Below are 13,218 nucleotides of genomic sequence, written 5' to 3' on the forward strand. Positions count from 1 at the left end.
CTTAACGTTTTCTGGGGTATTTATTGTAGGGGTATTTATTTAAACATGTATTGTGGATTTGTGGGTTTTTCCGTGGGTTAATAAAAACGCAGATTACAGGCATTATTTCCGCTGTCAGAAAATTTTTAGGTAAAATTTTTTTCTGGCAACTCGAATGATGCCTCGAATGCAGCATATTTGAGCTTTTTTGGAAAGTGATGTAGTGGTAATTATTTACAATCGTATTAAATTTTTGCATTCATTTTTGCATTGTTTTAATGCAACCCATGGTCGTGAGGGCGTCCATGGCCATGTGTAACATTTTTGTACGGCTTAAAAGTATGCCTTGTTTCAGTCTGAAAGCTTATTGAGACAAAAAAAAAACCTTCAAATGAACATGCCTCCTATATCTTTATGGCCATTCTACAAAACAAATGGAGAATTTCAGGAGGCTTCAGGCAAAAATGTATAAAAAATCAAATAATCTTTACTGATACACTCAAAGCAAGAAAAGAAAAACACCCTGCTTTTTGGCAGATGACATCTGCATACAAGAACAGAAATACCATAGTACACATGAAGCACTGCAGTACAGAGAATACACATGGGTACACACACATAAAACAATGAACAAGTTAAACCTGTCACTAATCTACAGAGCCTCAGGTTCACAAAGGCCCTTTTCCCTTTTCTGCCATGAAGGCTGTACAGCACTTGCACGTCATGTGCCAATACAGCCTTCATGGCATTCACATCAATTTCTCGGAGGCCACGTCCCCCAATCTGCAGGAGGTGCTTGCGCTGTAAAAAAATGCAAGAAGCATAGATGGGGTAAACGCAACAGCACATCGAAATGTTTTCATGATAAAAATCTGCAAGAAGAGGACACTGAAAACAACAACTTTAATTTTCGGGCATCACAACATTTCATTGTTTTTTTACGCTAACTTCATCTCACTTGACCTAAAATGGTTTCCACATCAGCCCTCTCACACTCAGTGTGAGAACCTTTCAGAGTCCTTCTCTGAATGCAGTTTTGCTGTTATGAAATCAAATACAACACTGTTATAACCCTTAATAAATATTGATTCTAGCTATGAAATAGTATAATTACTTTGTACAGTGCTCAAATTCCAATACACGTTTCTTTGAGGTTACAATGTCTTTGCCTGAATGTTGACCAGGAGTAGCTTCTACAGGTGAAAAACGATAAAGTATGTGGAATTCAAAAAGAAACTAGGACATGTTTTTAATCAATGCATTGTAAGCAGAGCACAACAAGATAAATGAACATGATCGAGGCGTACTAAGAGGCAACCTTAGAGCGACCAAATCTTGGTCATAGATGAAACTGATAGAAAAATAAAGGTCGCACTAGATGGTCGCACCATTTGCTGTTTATATTTTTCTGTGATAGCCAACAAAGAGGCATGTCGCTTTAGAAATCTCATCACAATAAACAAAGGTGCATTTTTCTTCACCCTGCGAAATGGGGTGCATGTTAGATTTTTAAAAAAGTAAGAAATCGGCTAACACAAGGCAGGGTGAACTGTAGCTCAAAGTAGAGAGAGCCGCAGCGGACACGAAATAGGGTGATAAATGAACAAAGTTACTGAATGTCTGTTTTAAGCAGGCTATTGCTAGTCACTGCCCATCAAACACACGATGCCGCCTACATCGCCTGCTAGCTTAGGACAGTTCACTCGGACTTCACAGTAAATACAGTGGAGTCTCATTAATTCCAACACACTTAATTCGAACTGACGCTGTGGTCCTATCAAAGCTATACCGCGCTCCGAAAATGCTCTCAGCACCCCGCCCAATCTTGCGGTGGCACTTCAGACACCTCATCGCTGTGCTTTAAGAAGAAAATGAAGAAAAGGAAAGAAAAGACTGCGGTGGAATGTTTGCCAAATGCCAATCTGCGACATTCCTGTGCCACGCTTCGGCTTTTGCCGTCCCTGCCACGTAGAGACCCTTCTCCTCTTAACACTGCGCACGAAGAGAAAGAGGGGAAAAAAAGCTGTCGCAGAGAGTGGGCTCTCTCTCATGCCGATCTGCAACGCGCCGGTGTCACGCTTCCCTGTTTTTCGTTCCTGCTATGTAGAGACTCTTCTCCTTTCAACACCGCGCATGAAGAGAAAAAAAAAAAAGCTGCCGCGGAGTGTTTCTCTCTCGAATGCCTATCTGCTTTTCTCCAGGTGAAGACGCTCCTCCTTTCTCATCATGTGCTGGCCACGCTCCGGCTGCAGCGCAGATGGTAACAGTGGAAACACAGTTGTCTTCAAAGAGTGTCAGCACTGGACATTGCCGCGCGCAACTTCTATTGCCAGGAGAATACTGAAGCCGAAGTACAAATGCTTTGCAAACTGCACGCAAAACTTGACTCGTTGCAAGGCCAACGTGTACAGACATGTATTGACTACTTTAATTAATGACGGATGTCCTGTAATTTGTGAATAAAACTTCTCCATGCACATGCATCACTGCATGGTGAGCCCTCCGCTCTTTTACTGTATTTACTCTATTCCACCGCGCCCTCGATTGTAACGCGCGCCCGGTTTCCACGACAAAAAAAAAACTAAGAAATCGGTTGCAACGCGCACCCTTTTTTCTCGTTGGCCCGCTTGATCACACCACTCGCGAAAACGACTCTTTTTGAGAGCGTCTTCCGTTTAAATATGAAGTACGGGGGAAGCTTATGCCTATCCGACGTGCAACAGAGCATTGCTGTCACTCTAGTTTTACCGTGGCCCGATGTCAGTACAAAAACTTGCTTCGCCCCCTTCTCCTAGACGGTTGTGGTGCCAGGCATGTCGAAGTAAAGAGGCGTGTGATCGGCATTCCTGATTTGCCCAAGCAGGTAGTCGTTGTTGTGCCGCAAGTTTAGGAGGAACCTCTGAAGACTCTGAAGCTTTTCTTCGTACTCCTCCGGCAACTTCCGGCATATGCCCGTTCGCCTTCGGAGGGAAAAGCCTTTTCTCTTCATAAAGTTCGTTAGCCAGCACCTGCTCGCTTTAAAATGGCTCTGCATTAGCCCTTTTTCTAAGGCTAACTGCATAGCCTGCACTTGGAGCAGTTCTGTCGTCACGGGCCGCTGTGCCGCTCACTGCTCAATCACATACTCACCGAGCAGCTCTTCAATTTGTGGAAACCGACCCTGCTGTGGTCCACTGAAGCCTTTGCGTGAATCTTTGCTGTCGACAATATCCTGCTTTTGTTTCCGCCAGTCCCGCACGCACGTTTCGGGAACTTTCAATGACCGCGATGCGGCCCGATTTCTGTCCGTTCCGGCACACGCGATGACTTTTCTTTTAGAAGCGGCATTGTGGTGCACTCGTCGAATTTTTGGAGTCGGCCCTACCATGCCGTCGATGCTAATGTACTACAAGATGACGAACTCCTCAGCACACGTATGAAGTACCGCACATGGGAAACACATAGGCAGAAATGACCGACGCGCCATGCCAACGCACGTAGGGGGCGGCCATTTTGTAAGTGGCGATGGCAATAGAATGACCATATTCATTTTTTTTTTCGTACTCGATTCTAACGCGCATGCGATTCATGAACTCTCTTAACCGGAAAAAAGGTGCGTGTTAGATTCAAGTAATTACGGTAACTTTCATTATTTTGAACTTCTTTTAATTTGAACAAATTTTCTGGCCTCTTTGAGTACGAATTATTCATATTCGACTGTAATACAGTGGCTCATGAGATTACCTGGCTAGCTTGTTTCACGAAACACAGCATCTTAAAGCAGTACTAAATTTCTGCATGTTACATAGGCATATTAAAAATCAAGAAATACACACCAAAGCCGCAGCCACAGCTTCACTCTGCACAGCTGCCTCTGCTGCCTCCACGTCTCCAATTGTACCAGCAGGCAGCCGGGGAAGGTCAGAAGGGGGCTGTGCTGGCTGGGCGTGCTGAGGCACGGACAAGAGCCGTACCTCGAGCTTCAGCTGTCGCACCTCCTGCAGAACCTCTCTTTGTTGCTGCCGGATGCCAAGTTCGATCCGCAGGATCCGTAGCAACAGAGCTGAAACATACAAGAGTACATACTATATTTACTCGCACAATTTGCATCCTCACATAATTTGCTCACCAGTATAATTAGCCAGCCTGCTTTACTACAAGAAACTTTTTGCTCGCATACTTTGCCCTCCCCAACCAGCCCGAGCCACCTTGCCAGCACACACACAGACACATTTGACTTCATGATGCTCTGGTCAGGCACATCTCTTGTCGAGCAGGCGAGTGCAGTCTTACAGAAAATGGGCTGAGTGCAAGGTTCCTTCTTCCATGAACTTTTATGCTTTCCCTAGAATATCGAACTTGAAAACCATAACCTGTTTATGTGTAGTCCGAAATGCCTAAAGGTTTGCCTCCTATCTTCCCACCTCTTCCACGGCAAGAATGTATTCCCGAGACACAGCACAGATGTTGAACGCGTGCAAGGACCTGTCACATCAACTAGATGAGGCAGGTTTTCGCACTCATTTTCTTTTTTTTTGGTTTCGCCATCTGGCCATTGCGTTTTTACCGTTCCTTGTAATAGGCTACAATAATTATATACGAGGCAGATTGCTGTTATAAAGCTTACCGAAGAAAACTGAAACCGTGCTACCGCTAAGCACATCAGCGTGGAGTTCTTCGACATGCAATATTCAGTATGGGAGGCAGCAGAAGAGTGCGTTGAATAAGACTTAGCATAGAAGCTTGGGTGTGTTGGTTAGATATCGGAGGGAACACAACGCAATAGAAGACTGGGACAAGGAATGGGAACACACACACATGAAGGGCGACACACAGAGCACTGTGTTGGCATCGCGCTTCCTTGTCTGCATCTTACTTTGCGTTGGGTTCCCGACAATTATTGGAGAGTACTTATGTTCTCTGGTATAACCTTGTCGTGGGAACTGGTTTTTGTGAGCAATGTTCGGAAGAACTTCAAGAAAATGGGGACATTTGAACAGGCTTCGCAAACAAATGACAATCCGCTTTGAGACAGCTGTGACAGCGCCTGCAACATATATTCCCATTCCCAGTTGGGCTTTTAGGCCAGCGATTCCTACTAGCTTCGCACATAACCGGATCGACAAAAAAAGTACACATAATACGCGAGTACATACCGCATTTGACTCTGTAGCTTTGATGAACCAGGGAGATACACAAATTTATCCAAAGCTCCATTGATTCTATTGCAAAATTATTCAACAAACAAATAGCGATTTTATCCATGTTAGTATACGATTGTGGCACTTTACCATTGCAGCTTTCCAGGAGGCACACATAGTGCAGCGTTAGTTCACCACTCGCAGTTAATTGTATGCAGTGGGTTGCTCACAGCAACTGACTGCATGCAATGGTGAACATCTTGCATGCTTGCACCGCTGTTTCAGCATGCTGGCTGCTTCCCATACGGCTATCAATTGATGTTCACAAAATTGGGAAGATGAAGAAAGACTACACAGTGCCCTTTGGCCACCCTATACTCCAAACCTCCAGCCAACAAACAAACAAACAAACGAAACAGAAATATGCAAATGAATATTATTCCTAATGCAGCTGGAATGGAGTGTAGTTTTCACCAACTCTGTGTGTTAAGTCAATATGGAGTGAGTTAACTCCATAAAGTAGCTTTTCTCATAACAGTGTTCACTCTATTGTAACACAAGGAGTGACTTCATAGCATCTAGAAGGAAAAATAGAATCTTCAGTATTTGATAGAAATGTGAGGCTCTACCTTAAAACAACAATAATCTGAAAAAAGAACTCATTACATTCGAAAAAAAAGGTAGCACAGTTGATCCCCTTTACAAGAGACACTGATGTAACAGACAAACGGGGATAAGAGGCACCAGTGTGCAGGCTGACATTTGGCCCATCATGCATAAGGCACTCCGTAGATGCGCCTGTGAGGACGGGAGCCCTGCAGTCAAGCATGCTGAGCAAGACTGTTGATCACTGTACAATGACACATTGCCACAAATTTTCAAAACTTCATTTCACAGACTTCTGCAAAAGCTTCTTACAGTCTTGCATAATTTTTGCACAAGCTTCTCTCATTCTTGCGTGATTTTCGTCAGAACATATAAGTGTTGGAAGTTGTATGTCCCCAAAAACTTGCACAATACAAATAGCATACATTAAAGTCTATCACTTAATACGTGCATAGTGTAACAATGAAAGGAAACTCACGCATGGTTTGCTCCGAGCCTTCCCCGTGCGGTGCCTCCTTGAGCCTTGGAGAGCACTGTACAGCTAGAGCAAAGTAGCATCAATCCAGTGTTAATGGCAAGTTAACAAGACAACAAAACTAACCCCCATATTCATAAACGCTCCCCGACTCGACTTTCACCCTTCACTTGACAGAGTTGAGCACTGTGCCGCTGCTCGTTTGAAAGCGACGCTGCGCTACTTGAGAATCACAGCAGATTATTGCTGACATGCAGCGACTTTCTCTGCTTAGAGGCGGCGCTCCCACCAGCTATCTCAAGTGAAGGTCAAGCGTTGAGTGGAGGGACGTTCTAGAATACGGGGGTAAGATTGGTTGCAAGAACACTACAATAGACGCAATTTTTACACTTCATCTATATTGTACAGCCACACACATTCTGCATCCTTATAATGCAACATATACATACAGGCTTATAAAGTAAACACTGTAGGCTGCTCAAATAACACCTACACAAAAAATTACCCAAACGTGGCCATGCGCAAAGTACTTTTATTTGAAACTCACAAAACTTTTGCGGTGATGGAGAATAAATAAGACAGGTTACGCTTGGAGGCACATGAGACCTTCGCAGCTTTCATAAAGTACAAAAAAACAATATGGTGTGTGTGTATGTATGTACGCATGAAGCTTCGGCCTTTACATACGGTTTCTTGAAAGTATCTACTATTAATTTTATGGCACCTGTGTCCTTCAGCGCAATTGAAAGCTTGCTGATCAGTGTGTGTAATTGTGGAATAGTTACATGAAAAATGGCGTGAAACACCTAAAATCAAATTTTTCTAGCTTGGAAATATGCAGCTGTGTATACACAACACATGCTGCAAACAGTGGGAGGTGACCACAAGAGTGATTTAAGTGTAAGCGGCAGTATTCCGCATTCATGCACCCCGCCATTTTCAAATGTCGCCCAAAAGCAGCACCACTTCAGCGTGCTTTTTTTTTACATCATAAACAGCACGGAATACAGCGAGGATGAAAACAACATATGCAATTAAATTTTGAGCACTATTTATGGTGCGCATGATTGATTGATATGTGGGGTTTAACGTGCCAAAATCACTATATGATTATGAGAGACGCCGTAATGGAGGGCTCCGGAAATTTAGACCACCTAGGGTTCTTTAACGTGCACCTAAATCTGAGCACACGGGCCTACAACATTTCCGCTTCCATTGGAAATGCAGCCGCCGCAGCCGGGATTCGAACCCGCCCCCTGTGGGTCAGCAGCCGAGTACCTTAGCCACTAGACCACCGCGGCGGGGACGGTGCGCATGAAAAAAAAAAAAGGCCTTTGTACAACGACGAATTCATAATTTGCCTTCACGGACCTTCTGTTAGGCTGCACCACATACAGATTTTTCGTGGCTTTCAAAAGAGATTTGAAAAAAAATAATAACCGTGTTTACTCTTGTCATGAGCGCACTCACTAAGTCACCCTCATTTCAGCCGCCAAAATTTTGAATTTTTTTTTCTTCCACATATTAAACACACACCCTACGTTCATCCGCTGCAGTCCCACGGGCTCCCCCCCCCTTGCCGCCTTCGCTCGCTGCCACATGCCATTTTATTTTTGTTTCTACTTGTTCACGGCACGTCCCCTGTCTTTTTTAATTATCTGTTGTAACATATGTGGCATTATCTTGTTCCCGAGGTGCCACAGGTGCTCTGCTATGTAGATGCACCATTAAACTAGTATTTTTGATCAACTGTGCATTTCTGATGTTTACCTTGCAAGTACATAAAACTGGCATGCTTCTTGATCTACGATACACATGTGGCTTGTCTCACTTTAAAGCAAAAGTTAACATACAATGGTGTAAATGCTTAGAATTTGAAATATTGAGGCAGCAGCACACCGGAGATGATCATATGGTAAAGAAACGAGTGCTGCCTTATTACTGGCAAGTTGTCACTTATATGTACAAATAAATTTTGAGCAAAAAAGTACAAAAGCACAGCGAGGCTATGATGTGGTTCAACCTGTGGATTCGCTTCATTTATCACGCCATATGATGAAGCTTCCTTTGGTAAAACTGCCCAGATAAGGAAAAAAGTTTGCTGTCCAATACAGCAACTATACAAAGTGTGCACGTGCATCTCGCAGCACCTTTTCGTCACTTCCAAAATGCGCCACCACCATGCCCGGGCACCAACCGAATCTATCGCCTACAACTGCCATGTTGTCTCCTCGTGCTTGCACCTGTTTAGTTTTGCCTCACGATGCAAGTTTGAGGAATTATGAGCTGCTAGTGAGGCAAGTTGATTTAGTAGTCCAGGCAGAGGGAGCAGAGCTTAGGGTGTTTCTTCGCTGAAAGTTATAACCTAAAATTGAGAACGCACATTCTGATTTTCCTAAAAGTACCAGCGTATTTGGCTGGTGCAGATTAACAAAAGCTACTTGAAGAAACTTTGCAATATTTGCATCTTCAGGTGCAACTTCATTACGGGTAAGTGCCATAGCCAAGTATTTACCTGCAAACAGATATAGCTTACCAAGATACTGTACATACAAACTTGTCTGCAGTTAAAACCATGATGGCGAGGAAGGCGGTTAAAATCGTGATGGCGATCGCGGAGATTTGGTATTGCATTGAAACAAACTATAAAGAATGAGAAACAATATTAGTTCACTTTGAAGTATAGCCGATCGGTTCAAGTTGGGCGTCAGGATTTTTTTTAATTAGTCAATTAATTCTATACACGGTCTCTATCATGTTCAGTGACTCCACTGTACAATAGCGCACAACAAAAGCAAAATACAAAGTGAAAAGTGTGTCAAAGCATACGCCAAAAATAAAGTGATGACTGGCATTACCGCGGCACACACCACGCAAAGTCGCTATCTGCCTTGTATAATATTTTCCTCGACTATTTCCACAAATTGCAATCAAAGAGGCTCAAGCTCAACATCAGCATTGTTTAAAACCCTTGGGGGGGGGGGGGGGCATTGCTACTTTGGTGGCGTAGGCCGTGACAATATATTTATAATATTATATCTCTTGTAAACTTGCCTAGCTCTGCACGACTAATTTCGATGGGAGCAGCTGCGCTTCGCACATCCACTCTTAAAATTGCGGCTCGAGAGATTTTGAGCTTTCACTTGTTTTTGGGCCAGGCAATTCGTAGTGAAAGCAAGATAATAGGCCCTCATAGGTTGTGGCGGGCAGCCGGTGTACGCCGTGGCTGGTGTATGTGTTGCACATCATGATTATCTGGTCTTGTATCGAGTGAACGAGCGAGGCCTTCCTAATCCAATGAGCTCGTTAAAGTAAGACAACAAAAAACCACAATGCTTCCACATCGTTCACAGCAACAGATGACGAGCCCCCAACAAACCGCACTGCAGCACGTGAACTGCCGTAGGTACCCAGGGAGTTACTTGGGCATGGCGAGAGAGGGAGACAACGGCAGAAGTGACATCACAAGAACACTATGTACAAAGGGGACATTTAAAGACTTTTTTCCAATTTTTAAACTTCGTGCACTTGTATTTAGAATAGATGTATTTTGAATAGTTGTATTTGAAAAGAATAGTTGTATTTTGAAAAGGGCACTAATTCATAAGCCCAATGGTTCAAGGATGGGTGCATTTAGGGGGCCCATTTGACGTTTTACTTATGCCCTTCAAGAACTTGCTTACAGGGCCAAAGTCCTGTTTCAGAAAGAACACGCTAGTGCGTGGCCAGCAGTCCGTCAAGCATTAGTGCTGGTGAGATTTGGAAATGCAGCGCATGAGCATCCTCATCTGCTACTTCTCTGCTCATGCTCTCGGAGCTTACTTGCGAGGCACGGTCCTTCGCACTTTTCATTTTCACACTGTAAATCAACTGATACCAACTCTGCCTTCCATTATTTATTAAACCAATATTTCATGGTCACGTGGACGAGCTTAAAATGTTTGCTACATCAGACCTGAACAGCATTTTGAGTCATCGAAACTTGCTAGTTGCAGCGAGCATTATGCGAAAAAATATGATGTGCTTTACGGTGACAACTTGCAAAACACTGCAGCAACGATTAAAATCATGCATTTTTTGTGCTCACAGGAAATCCCTGAAGCAGGAGGCACTGGGCTAGATAAATTGCGCAGCTAAAATACGGATGCGCTTTCCAATGCTGTCATGCGTACAGGCGGCGAAATGGCAGACAAAACTGGGCGCACCCCGATTCTATGCGCATGCGTCCCATTCACAAGCCTCGCTGCCAGTTAGCACCTCATGGCTCACTGTCCATGAGCTCGCTTGTTTCCTGTAACAGTGGACCATACGGTACACCTATTTAAAAACAAGGATAGAATGTATATAATGCAGCATCTGATGAAGCCATGATGATGTGTTGCTGATGAAATCTGGAACTCTAGTTAGTACCCTTATTGTTAACCAGCCGACCGACTAGCAAAAAGATTTGCGACTGAAATGATGGCATCTACACCTGCCCTTAAATGGACACTGAACAAAGTTTTTGCCGCCGAGATTTCCAGCCAAAGTGAAAGATTGGGCCATGAAATTCATAGACAATGATAATTTCAAGCAGAAACTACGAACAAAATACTGAATTTAATGAGCCTTTTACAAAATGTCGCGTCTAGCTCTTAGACACGGCGTTTTCTAAAAGGTCGCGACATTCATTTTTCGAGTTTTTTTTTTGTTATTCAAGACAAATCTACGGTGCATTGTTCACAGAAAACAAAATTGCCTCGGTAAGATTTCTTTGCGAGCAGCTTACTAATTTTAAGGCAGGCGCGTTGATTCGTGAACTGAAGGATGCGAGTGATCGATCTTGCCTGCTAGTGGCTAGGCGACAAAGGCTTTACCTCATGTCCTGGTGTAGCTAAGTCACGCAAATGGAGCAGAAAATGTGCATTATTATTTATTTCACCTAAATATCACACGTATGTGACTTATTGCCGGTGACAGGTGATCAGGATGAAGTCGACAAGTTGAAAATCTGAACAAGAATTCACTCGAATGAAAAACCAACCTATACTCACGTGCACGGTGAAGTCGAACACGTCGTCCGTCAATGTTGTCGCTGATGCCCGAAGGAAAAGAGAAGAGGACAAGTGACGGGGTCGTCTCTTTCTATAAAGTCGGCGGAACTGCCAGAACGGCCAACACAAAAGGCATCGGGTTGACATTCCTCCATCTGGGCATCAGTCGCTCCACCCGGGCATGCAACTGCTACTGGTTCTATCCTCTTCCCGACATTGCAGTGTTGCTGCCATACTCGCGAACCTTTTTAAATTAAAGCACGCAATCATGTATTATCGTGCGCCATACTAAACTTAAAAACAGTGCGCCGGTACATGAGATCACGAAGCGCGGTCCACGCCATTACAAGAACAATTAGAGAAATGAAACAAAGAAAACAAAAATGTATAAAATATTTTGTCTCAATACGATCCGCAATCCAGTTTCCTGCAGCGGCTTTTGGCTCTGTATGAACGGCCAAGCCAGTGCCAAGCCAAGCTTGCGCCCCTGATCAGCTGTTTGTTTCCATCGAGAATTCAACAGTGAACTGGCAATTTGTTTAGATGATATTGCTAAAGGGCTTGAAATTGAATATTTCTCTACGTACTACTGCTGTACTTTTCCTCTCCATTTCCTAATCACAGTGATGAGATTGAGGAGGTTACAATTTAGAAAACAGCTAGTGCAGCTCAAGCATTGCTAGTATCGCTGTTTCGGTAATAAAATGTTACAAAGATTTTGCCCCGCGACCTGCTTGCCGTGTTCGAGCACCCAGTAGAAATTTACGGTGCCGCGTTTGAAAGAGTTGAATAAAATTGCAATATTACGAAAGGAAGGCTCTGAAGCAACATCGCATTTTATCAGGCCTACACTTCCCACACCTAGACGAGTAAAACTCGTCGATATTATCTTGCAAAGCTGTGTATAATATTTAAAACACATTCTTTACACCACGATGAATTGTTCTCTCGTGTGGCTTCTCCATTTGGTACTGTCATGTTAACTTACAAAGGCAACTTTCCATATTTAGTCTCTTTAGATGTTGCAAAAGCTTGACACGTGGTGTGTATGCCATACTGATAATTCTCGTAACCTGGGTCCGCCTCTTTAAACAGCGTCGCATTTTATTGTTCGCAATTGTGTTTGTTTTATACTGTAAGCCAGCTGTGTGATTTCATCAATATTCACGAGTGTTCCCTGACTATACAAACACGTGCGTCTTATTTGGTGCGGTGCACGTTTGTATGTAGCAAAAAATGTCATTTCGTCAGCGTGTGTCTGCATACACTTGCATGCCCTGCAGTACGTGTACATAATTAATGCAGTAAGGACTGCAATGCATAGCCTTGCATGGGACATATCTTCCATGCACCCTCAGAGAAATGTTGTTTGTTATGAGCCTACTGTTTATCATTACGTTTTTTTTCGTTAAAGTTTCATCTCCATATAAAGCAGCTGTATACAGGCACGAGCTTCAGCAGCTTCCTCGTTGTTCCATTTTAAATAAAAAACACCAAGCCTACCCGAATCAATGATCTGTTTGCTATCATTACTGTTATGTGTTCTACGATGTACAGAAGGACAGTAGTATACAAAAAATAGGGAGGGAATTGAATGCCCTGCCTGCATGGCTGCGCCGTTTCACAAGATCAGGCGCTGCGCTGTGAAGTTTCCTACCGGCCTGCAGAAATTCAAGGGAGCGTACGATAGCGTGGTTCAAGAGGACTTGTGGGGAATACTAGACACACTGGGTGTAAAAGATGGAGTCACTAATCGTTTAAAGGAAATCTATAAAACTAACAAGGTATTTAAAAAGTGGGAAAAACAGGTATCCAAGCCCGCAGTGGTGAAGCGTGGACTTAGGCAGGCGTGCCCACTGTCACCCTTCTTGTTCATGATGTACCTACAAGGATTAGAGGCCAAAGTAGAGGCAAGTAAACTTGGCTTCAACCTCTATTTAGTCAAACAAGGAAAACTCAGTGATCAGGCACTACCAGCATTAATCTACGCAGATGATATAGTGCT

General features: G+C 43.6%; 1 protein-coding gene across 1 annotated transcript; it reads right to left on the minus strand.

Moving 5' to 3' along the window:
- Window positions 1-478: 478 nt before the first annotated feature.
- LOC142803087 (uncharacterized) lies at window positions 479-11,697 on the minus strand. Its single transcript, XM_075888193.1, has 4 exons — window positions 11,214-11,697; window positions 6,184-6,238; window positions 3,795-4,021; window positions 479-523 (listed from the first exon to the last, which is right to left on the minus strand). Exons 1-4 carry the CDS (start codon window positions 11,358-11,360, stop codon window positions 479-481), a joined length of 474 nt encoding a protein of 157 aa, XP_075744308.1. The 5' UTR covers window positions 11,361-11,697.
- Window positions 11,698-13,218: the final 1,521 nt, after the last annotated feature.

This window comes from Rhipicephalus microplus, chromosome 3, assembly GCF_043290135.1.
Source record: "Rhipicephalus microplus isolate Deutch F79 chromosome 3, USDA_Rmic, whole genome shotgun sequence".
NCBI classification, from domain to species: domain Eukaryota; kingdom Metazoa; phylum Arthropoda; class Arachnida; order Ixodida; family Ixodidae; genus Rhipicephalus; species Rhipicephalus microplus.